General features: G+C 40.9%; 1 protein-coding gene across 9 annotated transcripts in view; it reads left to right on the forward strand.

Annotated features, from left to right (window-relative positions):
* The window catches only part of GPALPP1 (GPALPP motifs containing 1), a 71,771-nt gene that overhangs the window by 14,784 nt on the left and 34,384 nt on the right, over nucleotides 1-22,603 (forward strand). For 5 of the 9 annotated variants that reach the window (XR_015253055.1, XR_015253057.1, XR_015253067.1 and 2 more), the window contains exons 7-12: nucleotides 4,938-5,036; nucleotides 8,156-8,374; nucleotides 13,052-13,207; nucleotides 17,211-17,583; nucleotides 17,872-17,927; nucleotides 20,410-20,612. Coding sequence is in view for 1 of the 9 variants with exons in the window: in XM_025924690.2 (XP_025780475.1) it covers nucleotides 4,938-5,036; nucleotides 8,156-8,374 (318 nt within the window). In the remaining 8 variants the exon portion in view is untranslated. Of the gene's footprint in view, nucleotides 1-4,937; nucleotides 5,037-8,155; nucleotides 8,375-9,536; nucleotides 12,994-13,051; nucleotides 13,208-17,210; nucleotides 17,584-17,871; nucleotides 17,928-20,409; nucleotides 20,613-22,603 lie in introns of those variants that run through there. The other 4 variants (XR_015253058.1, XR_015253056.1, XR_015253059.1 and 1 more) reach the window with 4 other exon arrangements.

Genomic DNA, 22,603 nt, shown 5'->3' on the forward strand with positions numbered 1-22,603 from the left:
CTATATTTAGCATATAGTACCACAGAGGTGCCTCGGTGGCTCAGTCGGTTAAGCATCCGACTCTTGATTTTGGCTCAGGTCATGATCTCATGGTTTGTGAGTTCAGGCCCCACATCGGGCTCTGCACTGACAGTGTGGAGCCTGCTTGGGATTCTTTCTTTCCTTCTCTGTCGGAGGCTTGTTCTTCCTCTCTCTCTCTCTCTCTCTCTCTCTCTCAAAATAAATAAATAAAAACTTTAAATAGTAGCGCATAGTACCACAGACTCATATTTATGGTATAAACTATACAGTATCGGAGAGCCATTCATTTTCTTGTGTATTTCATTCTGTGTAAAGTTTGTGACTAATTTTTGTCACAGATCTTAGCTAAATTTCCTTTTTGACAGACTTTCCCCATCTTTCCATTTTTGTTTCTTATGATGCCATCTTTTTTTTAAGCTTTTATTTAAATTCTAGTTAGTTAACCATACAGTGTATACAATATAGTGATTCAGCACTTCCATACAATGCCTGGTGCTCACAATTGCCCTCCTTAATCCCCATCACCTATTTAACCCATCCCAATACCCACTTCCCTTCTGGTAACATCAGTTTGTTCTCTATAGTTAAAAGTCTGTTTCTTGGTTTGCCGCTCTCTTTTTTTTTTTCTCATTTGCTCATTTATTTCTTAAATTGCATTATGAGTGGGGCACCTGGGTGGCTCAGTCGGTTAGGCATCCGACTTCAGCTTAGGTCACGATCTCGCGGTCTGTGAGTTCGAGCCCCGTGTCAGGCTCTGGGCTCATGGCTCGGAGCCTGGAGCCTGCTTCTGATTCTGTGTCTCCCTTTCTCTCTGCCCCTCCCCCGTTCATGCTCTGTCTCTCTCTGTCTCAAAAATAAATAAACGTTAAAAAAAAAAAATTGCATTATGAGTGAAATCATAATGGTGTTTGTCTTTCACAGACCTATTTCGCTTAGCATAATACTCTCTAGCTCCATCCATGTTGTTGCAAATGGCAAGATTTCATTCTTTTTTTATGGCTGGGCAATATTCCATTTATATATATACCACATCTTCTTTATCCATTCATCAATTGATGGACACTTGGACTGTTTCCATAGTTTGGCTCCTATAAACATCAGGGTGCATGTATCCCTTCAAATTATTATTTTTGTATTCTTTGGATAAATACCCAGTGCAATTGCCAGATTATAGGGTAGTTCTATTTTTACCTTTCTGAGGAACCTTCATACTGTTTTCCACAGTGGCTGCACCAGTTTGCATTCCCACCAACAGGCCACCAATGGTGTAAGAGAGTTCCCCTTTCTCCACATCCTCACCAACATTTGTTGTTTCTTGTGTTGTTGATTTTAGCCATTCTTACACGTGTGGAATATCACGTGGATTTGATTTGTATCTCCCTGATGATAAGTGATGGTGAGCATGTTTTCATGTATCTGTTGGCCGGCCATCTGTATGTCTTCTGCCCATTTTTTAATTGGATTATTTAGTTTTGGGGGGTTGCGTTTGATAATTTCTTTATAGGTTTTGGATACTAACTCTTTATCCAATATTCCATTTTCAAATATCTTCTCCCATTCCATAGGTTGCCTTTTAGTTTTGTTGATTGTTTCCTTCGCTGTGCAGAAGCTTTTTATTTTGATGTCGTTCCGGTAGTTTATTTTTTATTTTGTTTCCCTTGCAACATATCTAGAAGAAGTTGCTAAGGCCAGTGTCTAAGAAGTTACTGCTTGTGTTCTCTTCTAGAATATTTTATTTTATTTTATTTTATTTCATTTCATTTCATTTATTTTTAGAGAGAGCATGAGAGCAAGGAAATGGGGCAAAGAAAGAGAGAGAATCTTAAGTAGGCTCCATGCTCAGCATAGAGCCTGACGTGGGGCTCAATCCCATGACCCTTAGGATCTTGACCTGAGACAAAATCAAGAATTGGACGCTCAACCGGCTGAGCCACCCAGGCACCCCTCTTCTAGGATTTTTATGGCTTCAGGTCTCCCATTTAGGTCTTTAATCCATTTTGGATTTATGATTGTGTTTGGTGTAAGACAGTGGTTCAGGCTAATTCTATTTCATGTGGCTATCCAGTTTTCTCAGCACCATTTGTTAAAGAGACATTCCTTTTCCCATTGGATATTCTTTCCTGCTTTGTTGAAGATTAATTGACCATATATTTGTGGGTTCATTTCTGTGATTTCTGTTCTGTTCCATTGATCTAGGTGTCTATGTTTGTGCCAATACCATACTGTTTTGATTACTACAGCTTTGTAGTATAACTTGAAGTCTGGAGTTGTGATGCCTCCAACTTTGTTTTTGTTTTTGTTTTTGTTTTTGTTTTTGTTTTTGTTTCAAGGTTGCTCTGGCTCTTCAGAGTCTTCTGTGGTTCCGTACAAATTTTAGGAATGTTTGTTCGAGCTCCATGAAAAATGCTGTTGGTATTGTGATAGGGATTGCATTAAATGTGTAGGTTACTTTGGGTAGTAGTATTTGTTCTTCCAATCTAGGAGCCTGGAATGTCTTTCCATTTCTTTGTGTCATCTTGAATTTTTTTCATCAGTGTTCTATAGTTTTCAGAGCACAAGTTTTTCACCTCTTTGGTTAGGTTTATTCCTAGGTATCTTACTTTTTTGGCTGCAGTTGTACATGGGATTAATTCCTTAATTCCTCTTTTTCTCGCTTCATTATTGGTGTATACAAATGCAACAGATTTCTACACATTGATCTTGTACTATGTGACTTTACTAAATTCATTTATCAGTTCAGTTTTTTGGTGGAGTCTTTTGGGTTTTCTATATAGAATATCATGTCATCTGCAAAGAGTGAAAATTTCACTTCTTCCTTGCCGATTTGGATACCTTTTACTTCTTTTTGCTGTCTGATTGCTGTGGCTAGGACTTCCAGTACTGTGTTGAACAACAGTGGTGAGAGTGGACAACCCTGTCTTACTCCTGACGGTAGAGGAAAATCTCTGTTTTCCCCGTTTAGGGTGATCTTAGCTGTGGGTTTTTCATAGATGGCCTTTATCATGTTGAGGTTATGTTCCCTCTAAACCTACTTTCTTGAGGATTTTTATTACGAATGGATGTTGTACTTTCTCAGATGCTTTTTCTGCATCTATTGAAATGATCATATGGTTCTTACCCTTTGTTTTATTAATGTGATGTCTCACCCTGATTGATTTGCAAATACTGAGCCATCTTTGCAACCTAGGAATAAATCTCACTTGATCATAGTGAATGATTTTTATCATGTATTGTTGGATTCAGTTTGCTAGTATTTTATTGAGAATTTTTACATCTGTGTTCATCAGGGATATTGGCTTATAGTTCTCTTTTTTAGTGGTGTCTTTATTTGGTTTTGGTATCAGGGTAATGTTGGCTTCATGGAATGAATTTGGAAGTTTTCTTTTCGGTTTTTTGGAATAGTTTGAGAATAGGTATTAATTCTTCTTTAAATGTTAGGTAGAGGGTGGCTAACCTGGGTGGCTCAGTTAAGCCTCTGCCTCTTGATTTCAGTTCAGGTCATGATCTCATGGTTTGTGAGATTAAGCTCCATGTTGGGCTCCTTCCTGACAGCACAGTCCATTTGGAATTCTCTCTCTCCCTCTCTCACTGTCCCTTCCCCGCTCGGATACTTTTTCACTCAAAATAAATAAACATTGTTTTAAAATAAATAAATAAATAAAATTCGCTGACATCTATTATTACCTTACCTCCCAGTCTTGATTAGATCTGTTAACTCTTAAATATTAAATGGTCAGGTTTTTATCGCCATTTTACCATAATATCATTTTCCCCTTAATATTAATAAACGAAAGCATGTTTTCTAGGAAAATTTTTATGAGAAAATAAGAACTGAGCTATGCCTATGTTTTTAACATACTTTAGCAAATGCAGTGTTGTTTTGTACATGTGTTTTAAGTAGGCTCCACACCCAATGTGGGGCTTGAACTCAAACCCTAAGATCAAGAGTCATGTGTTCTACCATCTGAGCCCGCTAGGAGCCCCTGTTTTGTATATTATTAAGATAAACATTATAGATGACCTTTTTGGTTTTCTTAAGCAGATAACAACAATATTAAAATATGCTTTGAGAACAGTGCTTTTAAGTTGTTTTTATGTGGGCTTTTCTCATCCCTGGTTGGGACTGTATTCTCTAGAATTTTTTTTTTCTAATTAAAATTTGTTGGAAATCTATCTAAGTACTTCATCTTGTGTATACACTATTGTTAATTTTTTTTTAAGTTCGAATTCCAGTTGTTCGTTGTTGGTATATTTTGTATATTGACCTTGTATCCTGCAGCTTTGATCAAGTGTACTTTCTTATTAGAGTATTTTCATGGATGCTTTGGAGTTTTCTACATAAATAGTCATGTCATCTGTGAATAAAGATACTTTAGTATTTCTTTTCCAAACTGTAAACCTTTTCTTTTTCTTTATTTTTTTCCCTCAAGCATGATATTACTACTTTTAAAAACAGATAATGTAAGATTTCTTTTCTATTTTTTTAAGGCTTTATTTTTAAGTAATCTGTATATCCAAGGTGGGGCTCAGACTTACAACCCTGAGCTCAAAAAGTCACATGCTCTACCCACTGAGCCAGCCAGCTGCCCCTCTCAGATTTCTTTTAAAGCCTAATTTCCTCTCCTACAATTCATCATTATTTGTCAAACTCCTTTGTGAATTTGACACACACAACTAAGTAAATAGGTTTTTCTATTGATCTGAATAGGTTTTCTTCTTGTTTTCAAGAAAATCACTGAGTAGAACGTGAACTGATCCCTTACCAACTCTATTCATATTCCTAGTGGAAAAGATTCAACAAACTTACTCTAGTCTCTTATTTAGTCAATCTGAGTAAAAATAATAGTATTTCTTTTTTTTTTTTTTTCCCTTAACTATATGGTTCAGTAATGTGTTAACCTGTGTTCGTTCTTCAGGAAACACAAGAAGCAAGGAAGTCATTCAATAAGAAGGATGAAGAACATATATTGTCAGGAAGGGAAAAGAGATTGGCTGAGCAGGTGTCCTCATACAATGTGAGTAAGAATAAAATATATAAGCTTTTCTTTTTTTGTATCTTTCAATACTCTTCTTATATTTTCTTTCTTGTTTCTCATTCTTTTATATGTCTTCCTTTTTACCTCAGTGTTTTTCTGTACATCTGCCCTTAGAAATATTCCATTCTGTTGTATAATGTATAGTTATATAAAATCCTTTTTTTAGGCTTTTTGTAGGATTTTTTCATGTATTCATGTAATGTTTTCAGTTTGTAGTTTAATGAAGGAAGGAAGGAAGGAAGGAAGGAAGGAAGGAAGGAAGGAAGGAAGGAAGGAGGAAGGAATCATGTTTACATAAAGAAGTGGATGAGAATGGAATGCAGTTCATTATAGCGATCCATTCAATTTTTTTTTTTTTAATTTTTAACGTTTATTTATTGTTGAGAGACAGAGAGACACAGAGCATGAGCAGGGGAGGGGCAGAGAGAGGAAGAGACCTAGAATCTGAAGCAGGCTCCAGGCTCCGAGCTGTCAGCACAGAGCCTGACGTGGGGCTTGAACTCACAAACTGTGAGATCATGACCTGAGCTGAAGTCAGACGCTTAACTGACTGAGCCTCTCAGCTGCCTCTCCATTCAATTCTTTAAACAATTTCTGAGTTATTTACTTAAACCTCATAGTGATCTATTAACAGAAATTATTAATGATCTCTCAACTGTCAACTCATTAGGACCTCCTTCAGTATTTTTCACACTGGTCCAGTTACTTTATTTTCTTAATTTTTCTTTCTGGATGTATATAATGAGAATAACTTTTAGTTTGCGGAGGTGATGTGAAGATTACATTATAGTAAATGATCAGTAAATCTGACACATGGCATTTATGAGTGATTCTCATATACCTGACACTGTACTAAATCCTTTTTAATTACGTCATTTAACTCCTCCCCACCCAAATATTTGAAAATGATTACTACCATTTTACAGCTGATAAAATGAAGTTCAAATTGTTTGCCCAAGGTTACCAGTGTTGAAACTAGCAGGACCACCATTGCAACCCAGATTTTTCTGAATCCAGAACTTAAGTTCCTATTTCTCCACGCTCTATGTATTGAGAGCTTATTTTTTCTTAGCAATAACTAAGGAATGTTTTAAATTTCCTTCAATTTTCCTGAAGATAAAGAATTAGAAAGCATTTGACTTGCATATCTATTTTTTTCTAAAAGATTTGACCAAGATTTATGAAATGAGTGAGAGGGATTAAGAAGATGGAAATAGTGGTAATTCAAATAGATACTCAACTAACATAATATCTTTTGTACATTCTGCTAAAACCTGCAGCTCCAGATTGAGATTATTCAATTGATAGGGAATAACTACCATATTACCTAATTGACAAAGTCAGTTCTGATTTGTCAAATCAGCCCAATAAGACTTACTTTCTATCAGAAACTCTCACTTCATTTTTCCATTCAAATAGATGTGTTCCTGATTATTCCAGTGGCACTTCTGAGTTCTAAAGTAGATAGATATCATGAGTTTGTCTCCTGGATGAAATAAGATGCTACCATTTTTAACGTTTCTTACCAACGCCTTTTTCTGTTGCTTTCACAGAGCTCTTTTTACTTCTTTGCTCTCACATTTTTTAACAAGGTAGGGCCTGGAAGAGATGTGGTTGCTAAGCAAAACTTGCCCTTTCTTCCATTGCCCGTCTATTCAGTGTCTGCACACAGATCATTCCAACAAAAAGCAAAACATCAATTTCCGAGGGACACCACACACTTAAGAGAAATTTGTTTCAGACACAGAACACAGAGCCCTCCTGGGCTTACAGTTCCTCAGTCAGAGGAAGTTCCCTCGTGCCAGTATTTCACATTTTTTGTTTGAAACCATGGAGACTTGCTCTCCTAGGCAGTATTCTTACAGGGAGATTCTGAGAGGCCTCTCCCTTGTTAAATGGCAGAGGGCTATAATAAAAGGGGAGAGATCAAGATAAAAAGAGGGGTGCCTGGGGGGCTCGGTCCATTGGGCATCTGACTTCAGCTCAGGTCACGATCACTCAATCAGTGAGTTCGAGCCCTGCATTAGGCTCTGTGCTGACAGCTCAGAACCAGGAGCCTGCTTCGGATTCTGTGTCTCCCTCTCTCTCTGCTGCTCCCCCACTTGTGCTCTGTCTGTCTCTCTCAAAAATGAATAAACGTTAAAAAAAAATTTTTTTAGAGAGATAAAAAGATGCATCATCAACCAAATCAATTTGAAGTGAGGTTACATGAAGAAGTTGAGAGTTGTGGGTGGATAATCTTAAAATTAGCCATACCTTCCCACCATGTGTAATCCACTCTCTGTAGCCCCCGGGCCCGCATATGCCCCGTGCCCCACTTTGCAAGCTGCCGGTCTACACTGCCTACCTCTGCTGCTGCTTTCCACTCCCTGCTTCTTCAGTCTAGGGCCCTTCTGTCTTGTACTTCAGTCAATACTGAGAAGTCTACAATGAATCTCTAATTGATGAAGCCAGTTGCCTTTGCCCAGACCTCATCCTACTAGATATATCTGAAAATGTGAGCACCTGTCCCAGCTAAGAAGAAAGAAAATAAGGGATGTCGGAGAAAGAGCAAAACTGAAAGGAACAGAACTCTCTTAGCGTATGGAATATGCCACTGTATATCCTGAACAGGCCTTGAATTTGATCGCTTCGGTGCCATTACTTTTCTGGTTTGCCCTTGTTCTCGCTTCAGCCTGGCAGGGCCCTTCCTATTCCCGTCCGCTCGTTCGGGTTTCACAGACCCACGCATCCGTGAAACTCTAACCAGGCTCCTAGGCGACGATGGACTTGCTCTTCCTCTCTCAGCCGTGTTCTTGGTTTGGACTTTGTGGCACATCGCAGGATGCTTCTCATTATGGTTATTTAAACATGTGTTCCCCCTCTGTCTTGCTTGTGAGTGTGTGTGGCGGTAGTTAGTAGATACCTTCATTTTGGCTGGTTGAACTTGCCCCTGCTACATATTTGCTTCATAGATGCTGTCTTGGTTTTGGCAAAAATTGTTAGGGTTTGTAAAAAGCCCTCTCTAGTGTTCGTCATAATCATTTTGTTCATGATCGTATTCTGTCCGTAGTCTATACCAACAAAGATTTTCACTTCTACTCTCTTGCTCTCCCCAGGAATCAAAAAGATCAGAATCTCTTATGGACATTCATCATAAGAAATTAAAGACTAAGGCTGCCGAAGAGAAAAATAAGCCCCAAGAACGAATACCATTTGATCGTGATAAGGATCTCAAAGTTAATCAGTTTGATGAAGCTCAGAAAAAAGCCCTGATAAAGAAATCTAGAGAACTAAACACCAGATTTTCACACGGCAAAGGCAGTATGTTTTTATAAGTAAGTATACTTCAGTGAGGTATAGTTTCAAACTGATGAACTTGAACTTTTCTATATAATCTGTTATCTGCGAATGATTGCATGTAAAAATCTATTCCCTTTTATAATAAAGTAGATTATAAACCTTAAAATCTTTTTCTATAAGTAAACGGTGATTTTTTTTTTTTTTTTTTTTAATATTCAGCCTTGTGTGATAAAAAATGTAGTTTACTGGAAAAGTAGCCTTGTCCTCATAATAACCTAACCAGGCATTGCCATTAAAGACACTAAAATTTAAGTTTAGTTTACAAGAAATGGCAAAGGAAAGAGTGGTTTGAGGCTGGGGTAAATGTGCATGCTTTTTTTGTTTTTTTTTAAGTTTATTTATTTTGAGAGACAGAGGATCCCAAGCAGGCTCTGCGGTGACACAGGGCTCGAACCCATAAACCACGAGATCACTACCTGAGCCAAAACCAAGAGTCAGATGCTTAACCTGCTTAGCCACCCAGGCACCCCAATATGCATGCTTTTTTAAAGAATGGACAAAGGAAATGTGTTTGCAGTCTCTGTGTTAAATACGATCATAGGACGTGTTTAGTGCTTTGAAAGCTTCTCTATGAGTTAAGGTTCAAAATGATTACATCCTTCATCCATAGCCCAATCTGACAAGGGCTCATAATGGTGATTAAGGAATTATGTAAAAGCTGAGGTTGCTTCTTAAAACCTTTATCATTTTTAATTGTATGAAACCTACATCAATATTGAATTGTGGCTTTAAAGGAAAATACAGGAGTGCCCGGCTGGCTCAGTCAGTGGAGTATGCGACTCTTGATCTCAGGGTTGTGAGTTTGAGCTCTACACTGGGTGTAGAGGTTACCTAAAAATAAAATCTTGGTGTGCCTGGGTGGCTCAGGCAGTTAAGCCTCTTACTCTTGATTTGGGCTCAGGTCATGATCTCAAAGTTTGTGGGTTTACGCCCCGTGTTGGGCTCTGCACTGGTCACGCAGAGCCTGCTTGGGGTTCTTTCTTTCCCTCTGTCTGCCCCTCCCCTGCTCTCTCTCTCTCTCTCTCAAAATAAATAAACTTTAAAAAATAATAATAAAATCTTAAAAATAATAAAGGAAAATATAGTTAAAGTTAGAAATATTTTCCAACTTACTGAACTTTCTTATTCTTACTGCAGGGGGATTTCCCTGTGCAATGAAGAAAAGTTGAAGAATACTCTATTATCTGTCTGTCCACCTTCATTCCTTTGTTTTGAGTTTAAGATTGGAGATTATTTTAGTCTTAAAAGCCATACAAACTTACCTTGTGCTGTCCTTTACCTTGTCCTTTAAAGTCACGTGGAAACCTGAAGTCAGTATGTCTTACGTGGAATAGAATTTCATGTGCTTTTGGCTTCTGATGAAGTGTGGGCTTTTCTTCAAGTAATTATTTTGAGGATTTCCCCCCATCTCCTAATTTGTGTGACGTCTCTTAAGTACCCTCTAAGGTCTGGTCAGGACTATCCGCTAAATCTCCAGAAGAGCTTAGACTTCCTCGTGAGATACTATTAACCTGCCCTGGAGTAAGTGTGTTGGGTCCTTGCAGTAAGTCCATGAATTGGAAGTTATTTGGGTTTTCCCTCTAAACTTCAGCCAGTGAATGCACATTTACAAATAGAGGGTTTGGAGGTTTTGTCCTGTTAACATTTTGCTTGTTTGGGCAAACGGGGCTTTTTGTCTGTTGTTGGGTTTTTGTTTTTTCATTGGTTGGTTAGTTGGTTGGTTGGTTTTTGAGTCAGAAAGAGGGACCTCTGCATTGTCTCATGTGCTAAGGAAAAACTATTTCGATTTTTCCAACTTTAATAAGTATTTCTAGGGGAGGCAATCTGAGGGACAAAATATGCCATTAACCATTAAGTGTGAAGCCTAGGACTTGGTCTCTATGGTCTCAATCAAAGCTTTCTAAGTCTTTGAACTTTGCTTTGAGATGATCTAACTTAACCCATTTGTATTTAACAGATTTTAGCTAATTTATTGGGGACTGATCTTTTATATCAATCATGAATATTTTTTAAAAAAAATCAAAATTAGCCCTGAATACAAAAATATAAATGGAAACTCTAATCATAACCACTCTAATGAGAGTATATTAGTTTGTAATGCTTTAGGTACTGTTTCTTAAAATGTCAAATAGAGCATTCTAAATAGTTAAGGCCTAAATCCAAGTCCTCTAAATTATGTTTTCTTACAGAGTAATTCTGATTGTTCACTAGTTCTGTGTCCTAGTTTTGATGAAGTATGAGGAGTTTTGTTTTCTGTGGGGAAAAAAGAACACAAACCAGAGACTAGGTGGGAAGTGTGGGGTTTTAATGGAAAAAATTCTGATTCCTAGGGTTTTTTTAGGCATTATGAAAATTGAGTGAACTGTTCAGATTATGGCACAAATCAGTCTTCTTTACTCTCTTATAATACCAGTGTAGGATATTATAGCCCACTCGAGGAGTGTTGCTATTAAATAGATGAATTAAGGGTGCCTGCGTGGCTCAATCAGTTAAGCGTTGGGCTTTGGCTCAGGTCATGATCTCGCAGTTCATGAGATTGAGCCCCACATTTGGGCTCTGTGCTGACGGTGCAAAGCCTGCTTGGGATTCTCTCTCTCCCTCTCTCTCTGCTCCTTCCCTGGTCACACACGCGTGCTCTGGCTCTCAAAGATAAATAAACTTTAAAAAAAAAAAAAAAAAAAGATGAATTATTCTCCTAAGGAAATTGAAAAAGCTTCTTGTCTAAGCAAAATTGAACTAAAGATGTCATTTTTAGTGGGTAATGCCTTCTGAACACAAAACTTTGTGTAAAAGCATCCATTGCTCTCATTTAATTTGGTTATATTTTTTTCCTTGGTGAAATGAAGAAATGTTTTCCAGTTCCTCATCCTTAAATAAATTTCTAACATTATGTCTTAGGGAAACTTGGTATTTTTTTTAAAGTAAAAATGTCACCATTGGTTACTTATTTTTCCTTGCTTTATTCATCTTAAAGGGATAGGATGTTTCTGTATCGCATATTTACTATTTTTTTCTCTCACCCTTGAAGTGTCTTTGTCCTTAGCAAAAGGAAGAAAAACCTTTTCTTTCTGCATAATGCCTTCCATAAGTTGCCAGCTTACTGCCGCTTTAGATGTAATGCTCTTTCATGCCACCTGAGGACAATTTTAATAAAATATAAGGCCAGACCAGAGGGTTTTTTGTCCCTCTGAGAGATTAAGCCCAATATAACAACACTGATAATAAAAGAACAGAGTTGCTATTTACACAGGATACAAAGGTGCTCATGTCAGCCCCTCCCCCTTCCAAAGTGGTAAAAAGCCTAATTAAGTCAAGTCTCCATCCATCTGGAGGGAAATTGGCATTGTTGACATCTTCTAGTAAGAACTTTTTAATTACCGACATTTCTTGGTCAAGTTTTATAGAACCATGACGTCTTTTGAAACTTAAAAATGAAGAGGGGCGCTTGGGTGGCTCAGTTGGTTAAACGTCTGACTCTTGACTTTGGCTCAGGTCATGATCTCACGGGTTCATGAGATTGAGCCCTGAGTTGGGCTCTGCGGTGACAGCACAGAGCCTGTTTGGGATCCTCTCTCTCCCTCTCTCTGCCTCTCCCCTGCTTTCACGCACATGTACACACGCTCGCTCTCGCTCTCTCCTCTCTCTTCTCTCACAAGCTCTCTGAAAATAAATAAATAAACTTTAAAAAAGATGAAGAAGAAAAAAGCAATACTAAGTTCAAAAGGTGAAGCAGATACTCCAACTTTCTTTATTGTTGAAGGTGATATCTAAGTTCAGTGTATCTGAAATTATATGATTTTTGTCTGCCTGTATAAATTGTCATCTCAGATAGATTTAGTCGCTTCCACTAGTAACCACAAAAAAAAAAAAAAAAAAAAAAAAAAAGCCATGGTCTTACTAAGAGTTTTTAATCGTGTTTGGATGTAGCAACCATTTGACATTTAATTTATCTCTTGAAATTTTAATGGTTCTATGAATTAACGACTTGTTTTAGAAGTGAGATTGAGATTTACCTGGTACTGAGGCTTACATGCTCCAGAATAGATTAATACTTATTCTATAAATTATTTGGTCCCCAAACATTATGATGCTTTATATTTCTTACATAGGATGGATAATGTTAATATTATTACTCAGAAATGTGTGATCTTGGGAGATAGTTTTCTAACTATTTACAAGAGTCCTTGTCATGTCTCTTTCACTTCTTCCATGGTATTAAGTATTTTAGAAAACAATTCACTGTTAATGTATCTGAGAAGAAAAATTAACATAGAGAGAAGTGGTCAGAGATAGTGCCTGTGCTAACATCAATGCCAAATCTCCTCTATCATGATAGTAATTTTACTTTGGCCTTGAATGGCATCATGAGATTTAAGTATGCAGTTAGAGGTCATGTATTTCCTATTATAGGATAGGTGTATGTTTTTGTGGCTTAAAAAATTGTTTAACTGTGACTGTATTATGTACAAAATCAAAGAGCTATCCACTGCCTCTTTGAATCTTTTCATTTTGAGCTTTACAATAAAAGACTTTTTAGAAAAGAATTCCTGATGTATAATTTTTTATGTACAAATAAAGTTTCATCTATATCTCAGGAGTTGTGGTCTTCTATTTTTGTTTTGTCTTGTTTTAATGTTTCTTTTATTTTTGAGAGAGAGCACGCGCAGGGGAAGGCAGAGAGAGGAAGACAAAGGATCCGAAGCAGGCTCCACATTGACAGCAGGGAGCCCCAAAGTGGGGCTCGAACTCACGAACACAAGATCATGACCTGAGTTGAAGTTGGTTGCTCAACTGACGGAGCCACCCAGGTGCCCCAATTTTTGTTTTGCCTTAAATATTATTAATTCATCTGGAGCAGGCAATATTAGTAAAGAGACTATTTCACAAAAATCTACTCTGGCCAACCAGAACATTTTAGGAAGATGGCTCACTTACCAGGTTTTCCTTATCCCAACATAACTACAAATAGTAATATTCCTTAGAAATTTAAGACAAATTGGAAATGCTTTTAAGAGCACCGTGGCACAAGAGGGGTCATCCTGGGTTATAACTAAGATTCCATTGTTCTGCATGTTGTAAGGTTCTATAACAGTTGGTGGTGTTTTCAGGAGTGTTTTATTAGCAGATTGTTTTTTCTTTCTCTCCTTTCCAAATGCTTTGCAAAAGCATGTATTCTTTTATAAAATTTGGAGTGGGGCATTATCCCCCCTTTTTTCAAGTCCTAATTTTGTATTACACATGCTTCTTTAGGGAAAGCAATAAGGAAAGTCTCTCTGAGATATCATTTAAGCTGAAACCCAAAAAATGAAAAAGGTTTGGGGCACCCGGGTGGCTCAGTTGGTTCAGTGACCAACTCAAGTCCTGATCTCACAGTTCATGAGATCAAGCCCCGAGTCAGGCTCCGCACTGAGAGCATGGCACCTGCTTAGGATTCTCTCTCTTCTCCTCTCTCTCTGCCCCTCCCCCACTCACACTCTCTCAAGATAAGTAAACTTTAAAAAAAAGAAAGAAGGAAAAGGTGCTAACAGTGTGAAAAGTGACTGACCGCACAGGCAAAGGCCTTGAAGTGTTAATTCTGAGGTGTTTGAAGAACCGCACCAGTGTGGGTGGTATGTAAGAACTATGGGGGCTTAGGGTTGGTCCTTGCTACCGGTGCTAGGAATCCCACATAAGGGCATCTAACCCAGTTTTAGTAGATCGAAGGAAGCCTCCCGGAGGAGAATATACTTTAGCCAAGTCATGAACACCAGAGAAGAGTTACCTAGGTGGATTCTAATACCAAAAATCTGCCCACCTGGCCTTCTAGAATTTCCCAAACATGCCTGAGTTCACCCTTTAGGCCCTTGTTCTGAAGACTGTATGTACTCCATTAATAATGGTCATCAGCAGAAAATCAGTGCATTGAACTTGTGCCCACACCTGTCACCGAAACTGTAATTATTTTAAGCAGATCTGGGTTTTTCTCTTTTGTCAAAATGTGTTATAAATTATTATTCATTTCCTTCTCCTAGGCCTAATTATTAAGGATTATGTACATTCTTTTAAAGAGCTCAATAGCACCAGAGGAATGCAACAGATACCAATTGAGTAATTAATCTTTAGAGTTCCAGGACATGGAAGGACATTTTCATTTAGGGACAAGAATACAGTAAATCCATCTATTTCTTAATTTGTAATCCTTGAGCCACCATCAAAATCACCTGAGGTCGGGGGGCCGCGTGGGTGGCTTAGTCTGTTAAGCCTCAGACTCTTGGTTTTGGCTCAGGTCATGATTTCACGGTCATTGGAGAATTCAAGTTCAAGCCCCACATTGGGCTCTGCGCTGACAGCGAGGAGCCTGCTTGTGATTTCTCTCCCTCCCTCTCTACCCCTCCCCTGCTCATGCTTGCCCTGGCTCTCTTTCCTTCTCTCTCTCAAAAGATGAATAAATAACCTTAAAAGGCATGGTGGGGAGCCTGGGTAGCTCAGTTGGTTGGGCATCCAACTTCAGCCCAGGTCATGATCTCACCGCTCATGAGTTTGAGGCTCTGTGCTGACATAAGATAAGGTATTTAGTTGTAAAGTTTTCTCTTCGTACCGTCCATATGCTGAGACAAAAACAAATGTGCTCCTTTTATCACTGGGCACAAATGCCCTCACTAACAAGTTATGCTAATTAAGAGCATAAACATTGGAAACAGCAGCCTGGAATCCAATCCTGGCCCTGCCACTGGCTGTATAGACTTGAGAAAGTTCCTTAAGCTGTCTCAGGAGTAATTGGTCTTAAGATGAAACCAATAATACCTCACAGGGTGTTACGAGGATTACAGAAGATGATACATAGAAACAGCACAAAATCCAGCAATAAATGATGGTTATGACTGTAGACCCCTGGATAATAAGCCCACTCAGACAACTTTTGGAGACAGATCTGCTTACTTCTTACGATCTCAGAATAGTCCTATATTTACCAGGACTCTTGGCAACAAGTGAGAGAAGCCTAATTCAAACTGGCTTAAGCAAAAAAGGATAATTTATCCCTTCGTGTAATACAAAGTCCAGAGGGTAGCCCTGGCTTTAGAGACAACTGGATCTGAATGCCTAAACTATGCCATCAGGATTCTGTCCCTATCCCTCAGCCAGCTTTCCTTTGTGTGGACTTCATCATTAGGTGGGCTTCCTAGTCGATGACAGATGTGGATAGCGGCACCTCTAACATGACATCCTACCATCTTAGCAACCCAATGAGAAGAAAACTTATTAAATCCAGCGAAAGCCCAAGGACTGATGCCAACTGGCTGTAAGGACAAGCTACGGTCATTTGTTCATCCCTGAATCGGTCATATGGTCAGGAGACACAATACCCGATGACCCAGGCTGGTTCACACCCCCTCTTGTGGAGCTAAACCCTCCCCAACCACACAGACTTCAAAGTTGGGAGGGCAGTTCCCTAAAAGAGAATGAAGGTGCTGTAGCTGGAAACAAGGTAGCACACGCTACAAAGGCAGAAACATCTGATGCTTGCTTTAGCCCTCATCTGTTTTCATCCCCACCAATTTTCTAATGAGAAAACCAGTGGTCTGCCAAAATGGGATATCACCACCTACCTGTCAGTTCTCCCCAGGTTATCAGTATTAGTGTCTGGCCATTGTGAATCTCCTTTTCATCAGCTATCGTCTAGTCCAGGTCTCAGGGTTATGAGTCTGTGTTGGGGGAAGCGTGGGGAGGGCGCATCCATGCACTGAAGTGCTTTAGAGATGCCTGAGACAGGTAAGGTTCCGCCCGGTAAGACAGCTCTGCGTGTCTCCTACTTACTGGCTTCCATCGAATCCTCTGGATAATACAATTCAATACACAATACAATTCAAAATGATTCATTTAGCCTTTTCTATTTACAAACAAGACGAGAAAAAAGAAAGAAATGAAAAAATGTGAGGAATTGCCAGCTTCAACCCAATCAATAACAAGGAAGCTTGCCTGACATTGCTAATTAATCATGTACCTTGGACAGAAGGTGTTCAGTGTCTGGGGCAGCTTGTGAGAGGGGTTAACCAAAGTTGGGGCCACAAACCCCCAAATCATAAAACGAGGTGGAGTCAAGAAGGGAGATGGGAGAGTCTCACATTCCTCTCCTGAGCACTGGAGGTCTGGGTCTGGAGAAGTGCCAGGGGTAGTGGCTGCATCGCGGCCGCCAAAAGTCACATCTACCCGGAGCATCAGAATGTGACTGGTTTGGAATAAGGGTCTTTGCAGATGTAATTAAACTCGGGATCTCAAGATGAGATCATCCTGGATTTAGGGTGGGTTCCATCCAACGACAGGTACCCTTCTTAGCGGAAGTGATACCCTCCACAAGCCAAGGAACTTTACAAGCCACCAGAAGTTGTAAGAGGCGAGGAACAATTCTCCCCTGGAGACTTCAGAGGAAGCGTGGCCCTGCTGACACCTTGATTTCGGACTTCTGGCCTGGGTTTTCTTTTTCTTACGTAGGTAACTATTTCTCAATGAGCTGTATTTGTACTGCCTCCCGAGCAGTTGCACTTCGATGGGGGCAGTAATCACATCAATTTAGGTGTTAATAATACAAATTATACTTTATTAGAGTATGAGCTTTGAATTCCCCGTTATAAAGCAGAAGAGGGTTCAGGAGTCGTTTAGACCGACGCACCGTGTAGCTGTAGCCAAAAGAACACATTTTTTTTTTTTAAAGCTCGTGGAGTACTGCATGACGTAAGAGAGAAAGATACAAGAAAAAAAAAAAAAAGAGGTGCTACATTTGGACAAACCCGCCGTGTGCCTACCCAGAAAACGGTTTCTTGTTCTAATTTCTAGGCCTCAAGAAAAGACAGGAGAGAAGAGGGTCTAGAGAAGAACTGAATCGATTAACTCCTGACTACAAATATTGATCGAGCTTCCCATGGTGTGTGAGACATTGGTCTAGAGATATAAAGATAAGTAAGATGTGGTCCTCAATTTCACAGTCTCACAGGAGAGACAGCACAGCTGTAATAGTGCAGGGCGGGGGGCACAGGACAGAAATGCACGGGATACTGCGAGACCACAGAGGAGAGGCCCCCGACCTGCTGAGAGCAAGGGAGGGGGCACCAGGGTGCTGGAGTGTGGTGTTGCTGCTGTCCTATTTGGGCCTAGGAGCGAGAGAGGCCAGTGTGAAAGGCAGGAGGCGTGGAGGGGAGGGGAAGGAAGAGTAAGTAACTCAGAGAAAATAATCCGGCAGAAAGGCTGGAGTGAAAGGGTGATGTATGGGACTGGCTTTGAAGAAACAGGAAGAGGAATCCCATGTCCTCCAAAGCAGAGAAAAGGAAATGAGGGTGGTTATGGATATATATATATATATCTCTCTAAGTTTTCAGGTAAAAGTTAAAAAGCTCAAGGAGATTATACCTAGCATACTCGATTTGCTGAGGGAGAAGTTTTCTGACCTTTTGGGGTGTTGGGAATCTGATGAACACTGTGGATATTTCACTTCTCACAGATTTTGACACAGAACTTCTGTGAACCAGCCTCTTGAATCCCTACCGTGGACTCCGGGTGAGCACCTGCCGTCTACCCAGATGAGACAGGCCGTTGGCTGCGAGGAAGGGGCCAGAGCCTGGGAGGTTTGGAACGAACACCGAGGGGCAAGTGAGAGGCCCCTAAACAGAGAGGAGCAGAAAGCGAGATGGGCAGTAACATTGGTCCAGGCTGCGCTCTGAGCCTCCGAGAAGTGCAAGGAATGTCCATGAGAGAACACTTGGTCAATAGACACAGATTCGCGACGGGGTGGCCAAGAAGAGGCTGACAAACTGGGAGGGAGGGCTACGCGAAGCTAAAAGGGAGGAGACCTCACACTATGCAAAAACCCTTTGAGAATCCAGAGCACACACTCCCCTGTCGGAGGTGGGCATACCAATGAGCTGTTTGGATCTGTCATAATGGTCCTAACCTCTTTGCCCTTCATGGCCCCGTTGGTGCCTCCTCTGTACTTTCCTTTGCCACCTGCTCTTCCCCTCCACGGACAAACATTCTCAAGGCTCTCCCATTTTTTTTTAATTTTTTTTTTCAACGTTTATTTTTTATTTTTGGGACAGAGAGAGACAGAGCATGAACGGGGGAGGGGCAGAGAGAGAGGGAGACACAGAATCGGAAACAGGCTCCAGGCTCTGAGCCATCAGCCCAGAGCCCGACGCGGGGCTCGAACTCACGGACCGCGAGATCGTGACCTGGCTGAAGTCGGATGCTTAACCGACTGCGCCACCCAGGCGCCCCGGCTCTCCCATTTTTAAAAATAAAACGGTAACAATGAAGCTTTCTTGGTTGGACAATGGGTTGGGAATGGGGTTAAAGCTCATCTGTCATAGAAAGTTCTGAAACAGACACAAATACAAAGAAGGCATTTCAAGTCAGTGAGAAAGAAAATAGATTACTCAGTAAGTGATGTTGAGACTCCTGGGTAGACATGTAGGGGGAGAATTGGGTTAGATCTCTGTCTCTCACTGTAGATCAAAACAAATTCCAGACAGATCACATATTTTATAATGTCAAAAAAATGAAACCATAAAAGTACTGGAAGAAAATGTGAGAGAATTTACTTTTATAATCTCAGAATTGGATTGCCAAAAAATAAGTTAACACCCAGAAGCCTTAAAATAAAGCGTTGATAAATTGAACAATATTAAAAAAAAATTCTGTATAGAAAACAGTCAAAAGACATATGAATATTTGCAACTCACATCATAGACAAAAGCATAATTTCCTTAGCATTTGAATAACGGACAGAAGTCGATAAGAAACTCAACAATGGGGCGCCTGGGTGGCTCAGTCAGTTAAGCATTGGACTTCAGCTCGGTCATGATCTCATGGTTCGTGAGTTTGAGCCCCAGTTCTCTCTCTCCCTCTCTGCCCCTCATGGGATTCTCTCTCTCTCCATCTCTCTCTCTGCCCCTTGCTCACTTGCACCCTCTCTCTCAAAAAAAAGTAATTCAACAACAACAAAAAATCAACAAGCCAACAAATAAATGGGCAACAAATATGAACACAATTCATACAAATAAAATAGTTTAAGCTTAAATATATGAAGAGAAACTCAACCTTGCTCATAAAAAAGAAATGCAAATTAAAACTACGGTAAGAAGTCGCTTTTCAATTAATAGATTCGCAAAAGTAAAAAATATTAAAATACCCCGTTGGCAAGAGTGGTAGGAAATGTGTTCTCCACATTGCTAGAAGGATGTAAAGTGGTGTGGCCTTTTTGACAACTTGTGAATATTCATAAAAATTACATACAACAGAGGGACACAGTCGGTTAAGCGTCTGACTCTTGATTTCCGCTCAGGTCATGATCTCATGGTTCCTGAGATTGATCCCCAAATAGGGCTCTGCACCGTCAGTGCTTGAGATTCTCTCTCTCCCTCACTCTCTGCCCCTCCTCTGCTTGCTCTCTAAATAAATAAATGAACATTAAATTTTTTTTTAATTTTTTTTAATGTTTATTTATTTTTGAGAGCATGACGGAGCATGAGCAGGGAAGGAGCAGAGAGAGAGGGAGACACAGAACCCGAAGCAGGCTCCAGGCTCTGAGCTGTCAGCACAGAGCCAGATGCGGGGCTCAAACCCACAAACTGTGAGATCATGACCTGAACCCTAGACGCTTAACCGACTCAACCACCCAGGTGCCCCAGAAACCCATATCCTTTTACTTCTGTGACCCTATTCCCTAGCTTTGTCTCCTACTGGTTATGCTTCATCTAAGTCACTCTATAGTATTAGGATGCAGCAAAGGTCAGAAGCCCAATTCAAAGTAAGAGGCATTTGTGGGAGAAACTCCCCATCATTCAGGAGTAAACACAGAGCTCAGGAAGGGTGAGGGTGCCTGCAATCAGCGTCTCCAGCCCTGCGGACTCTTTCTTTTCTAAGTCTGCTCCCCTATGAGTTTCTGTGTCATCAACCTCAGGCCCCACAGGCTGATCTTCTCCGTGTGGAAAAGAGCGTGACCGTTAACAGTTTTGAACTGGACATCCTTCTTTCGTTTCAGCACGCAAATTGCCAGGGAGGACAAACTGGCTCTCCCCCATCTCCACCCCAGGCCCCGGCTACTGGAGCAGTTCATCACGGCTGGTGCCATGCTCTAGGCCGCGGCTGTGACTCACGTCAACTGCCTCCTCCCCCGTGCCCCACAGATGTCACACGAAGGGAGATGGCCTGCGGGACCGTGCTGCAGAAATTGCCTGCTGGCAGGTGAGCATCTCAGGTAGCATCTCCTCCATATAAGCTTCCCAGGTCCACCTCGTGAAAGGCTTTGAGCTGTGCAAAACCTCAGTGCCCCCCGTGCATCAACACCTCCAGAAACTGACCTCAAGTGTGCTCCAAGATGGGGCGTCGGAGACCTAGTATGCTTGCTACGTTTGGAAAGACGATTGTATTCTCCTGGGGTTCACCAACAGACCTGCCTGCTTAGCCAGACAGAAGGTCTTTGTGTCTTAAGGGTGGGCAGGAGACAAAGGAGGAGAAGGCTTGCCTTCCTGGTTGAAGGTTGTTTGAGCTTCGAGGGAGAGTGAGCCCTCATATTTGGATCCTGATATTGAAAGCTCAGGATCTGGGCCTTCTGATGGTCTTTACTTGGGGGGGTGAAGGGTGACTCAGCTATCTACCCTCTCCTTGGGGACAGGGAAAACGGAGTACTCCCCACCCTGTCCCCAGGCCAGGGTATATGAATGCTAGAGCTGGGTATTGAAATTAAAAGAAAAAAAAAATTTTTTTTTCAACGTTTTTATTTATTTTTTTGGGGACAGAGAGAGACAGAGCATGAACGGGGGAGGGGCAGAGAGAGAGGGAGACACAGAATCGGAAACAGGCTCCAGGCTCCGAGCCATCAGCCCAGAGCCTGACGCGGGGCTCGAACTCACAGACCGTGAGATCGTGACCTGGCTGAAGTCAGACGCTTAACCGACTGCGCCACCCAGGCGCCTCAAAAGAAAAAATTTTTTTAATGTTTACTTATTTTTGACACAAAGAGAGCATGAGCAGGGGAGGGGCAGAGAGAGAGGGGGACGGGGATCCCAAGTGAGCTCCGCACTGACAGCAGCGAGCCGGACGCAAGTCTCGAACTCACGAACCGCGAGATTATGACCTGAGCGGAAGTCGGTTGCTCAACTGACTGAGCCACCCAGGAGCCCCTGAAATTTAAAAATGTTTTATCTCCTAAAAAATAATAATTTCTAGGGAGGACTCAGGCTTGGCTTGGGTCAGCAGCCCACCCTTGGATCAATGAGCTGTAGCTGGAATGGAGGAGACACTTCTGTTCTAATCTGTGTTAGGTGCTCACTAGGCTGGATTGGTTTGAGGATGTCAATTCAAAATAACATGGCAGCTTCTTCAATAAACATGGGGGCGGGGGGGGCAGTTGTAGAAGAAGGACCAATGTTGAACAGTCAGTCCCATATGTCCACTACAGGCCTTCACAGGTGCCTTTTTGTCTACTTCCCCCTTAAATACGGTTGTTCCTCATAGTTGTCCTCTCTTCCCATTCTGCTTATTCTCCTATGATTTTGTTTTTTGTCTAGATACCCATGACCCTCAAAGCTAAATCTCCAGGCAGACTGCTTTCTTTAATTCAAAATCCCCTGCTTGCTGGACATATCCATGTGATGCTCCTAGGCCCTACATGACCAAATAGAATTCATTATTGGCTTTAAATTGAAATATGCTTGTAGAAGCAAAGAATATCTCTGGGAGAATACACAAGAGACCAGTAGGTGTAGCTTCCATGCTCCGACCTCTCCTAGATTCCCTTTTTTTTTTTTTTTGAAAGAGAGAGAGAGCAGAAGAAAGGGAGAGAGAGAACCCCAAGCAGGCTCCTCACTGTCAGCATAGAGTCTGATGCAGGGCTCGAATTCACAAACTGTGAGATCATGACCTGAGTGGAAATGAAGAGTTGGACACTTAACTGACCGAGCCACCCAGGGACCCCTAGATTCCCTCTTTCTGTGAACAGGCACCACCATCAATGAAGTCTCCCGATCCAGACCCCAGGAGTCATTCTTGAACTTAGTTATAAACACAACAGCATTAGAACAACCTTTGTAATTCATAAATTGGATTATGTTTCTCCCCTACTTAAAGTCTTTCAATGACTCCCTAGCCTTCAGACTCAAGTGCCCTGTCTTCGGACTAGCTCACAAAGCCTCTGCTGCAGGTGGGGGTATGTCTGTGCCTCCCTCCCAGCCTCT

Source organism: Puma concolor, chromosome A1, assembly GCF_028749965.1.
Source record: "Puma concolor isolate L17-30 chromosome A1, mPumCon1.1.hap2, whole genome shotgun sequence".
NCBI lineage: Eukaryota > Metazoa > Chordata > Mammalia > Carnivora > Felidae > Puma > Puma concolor.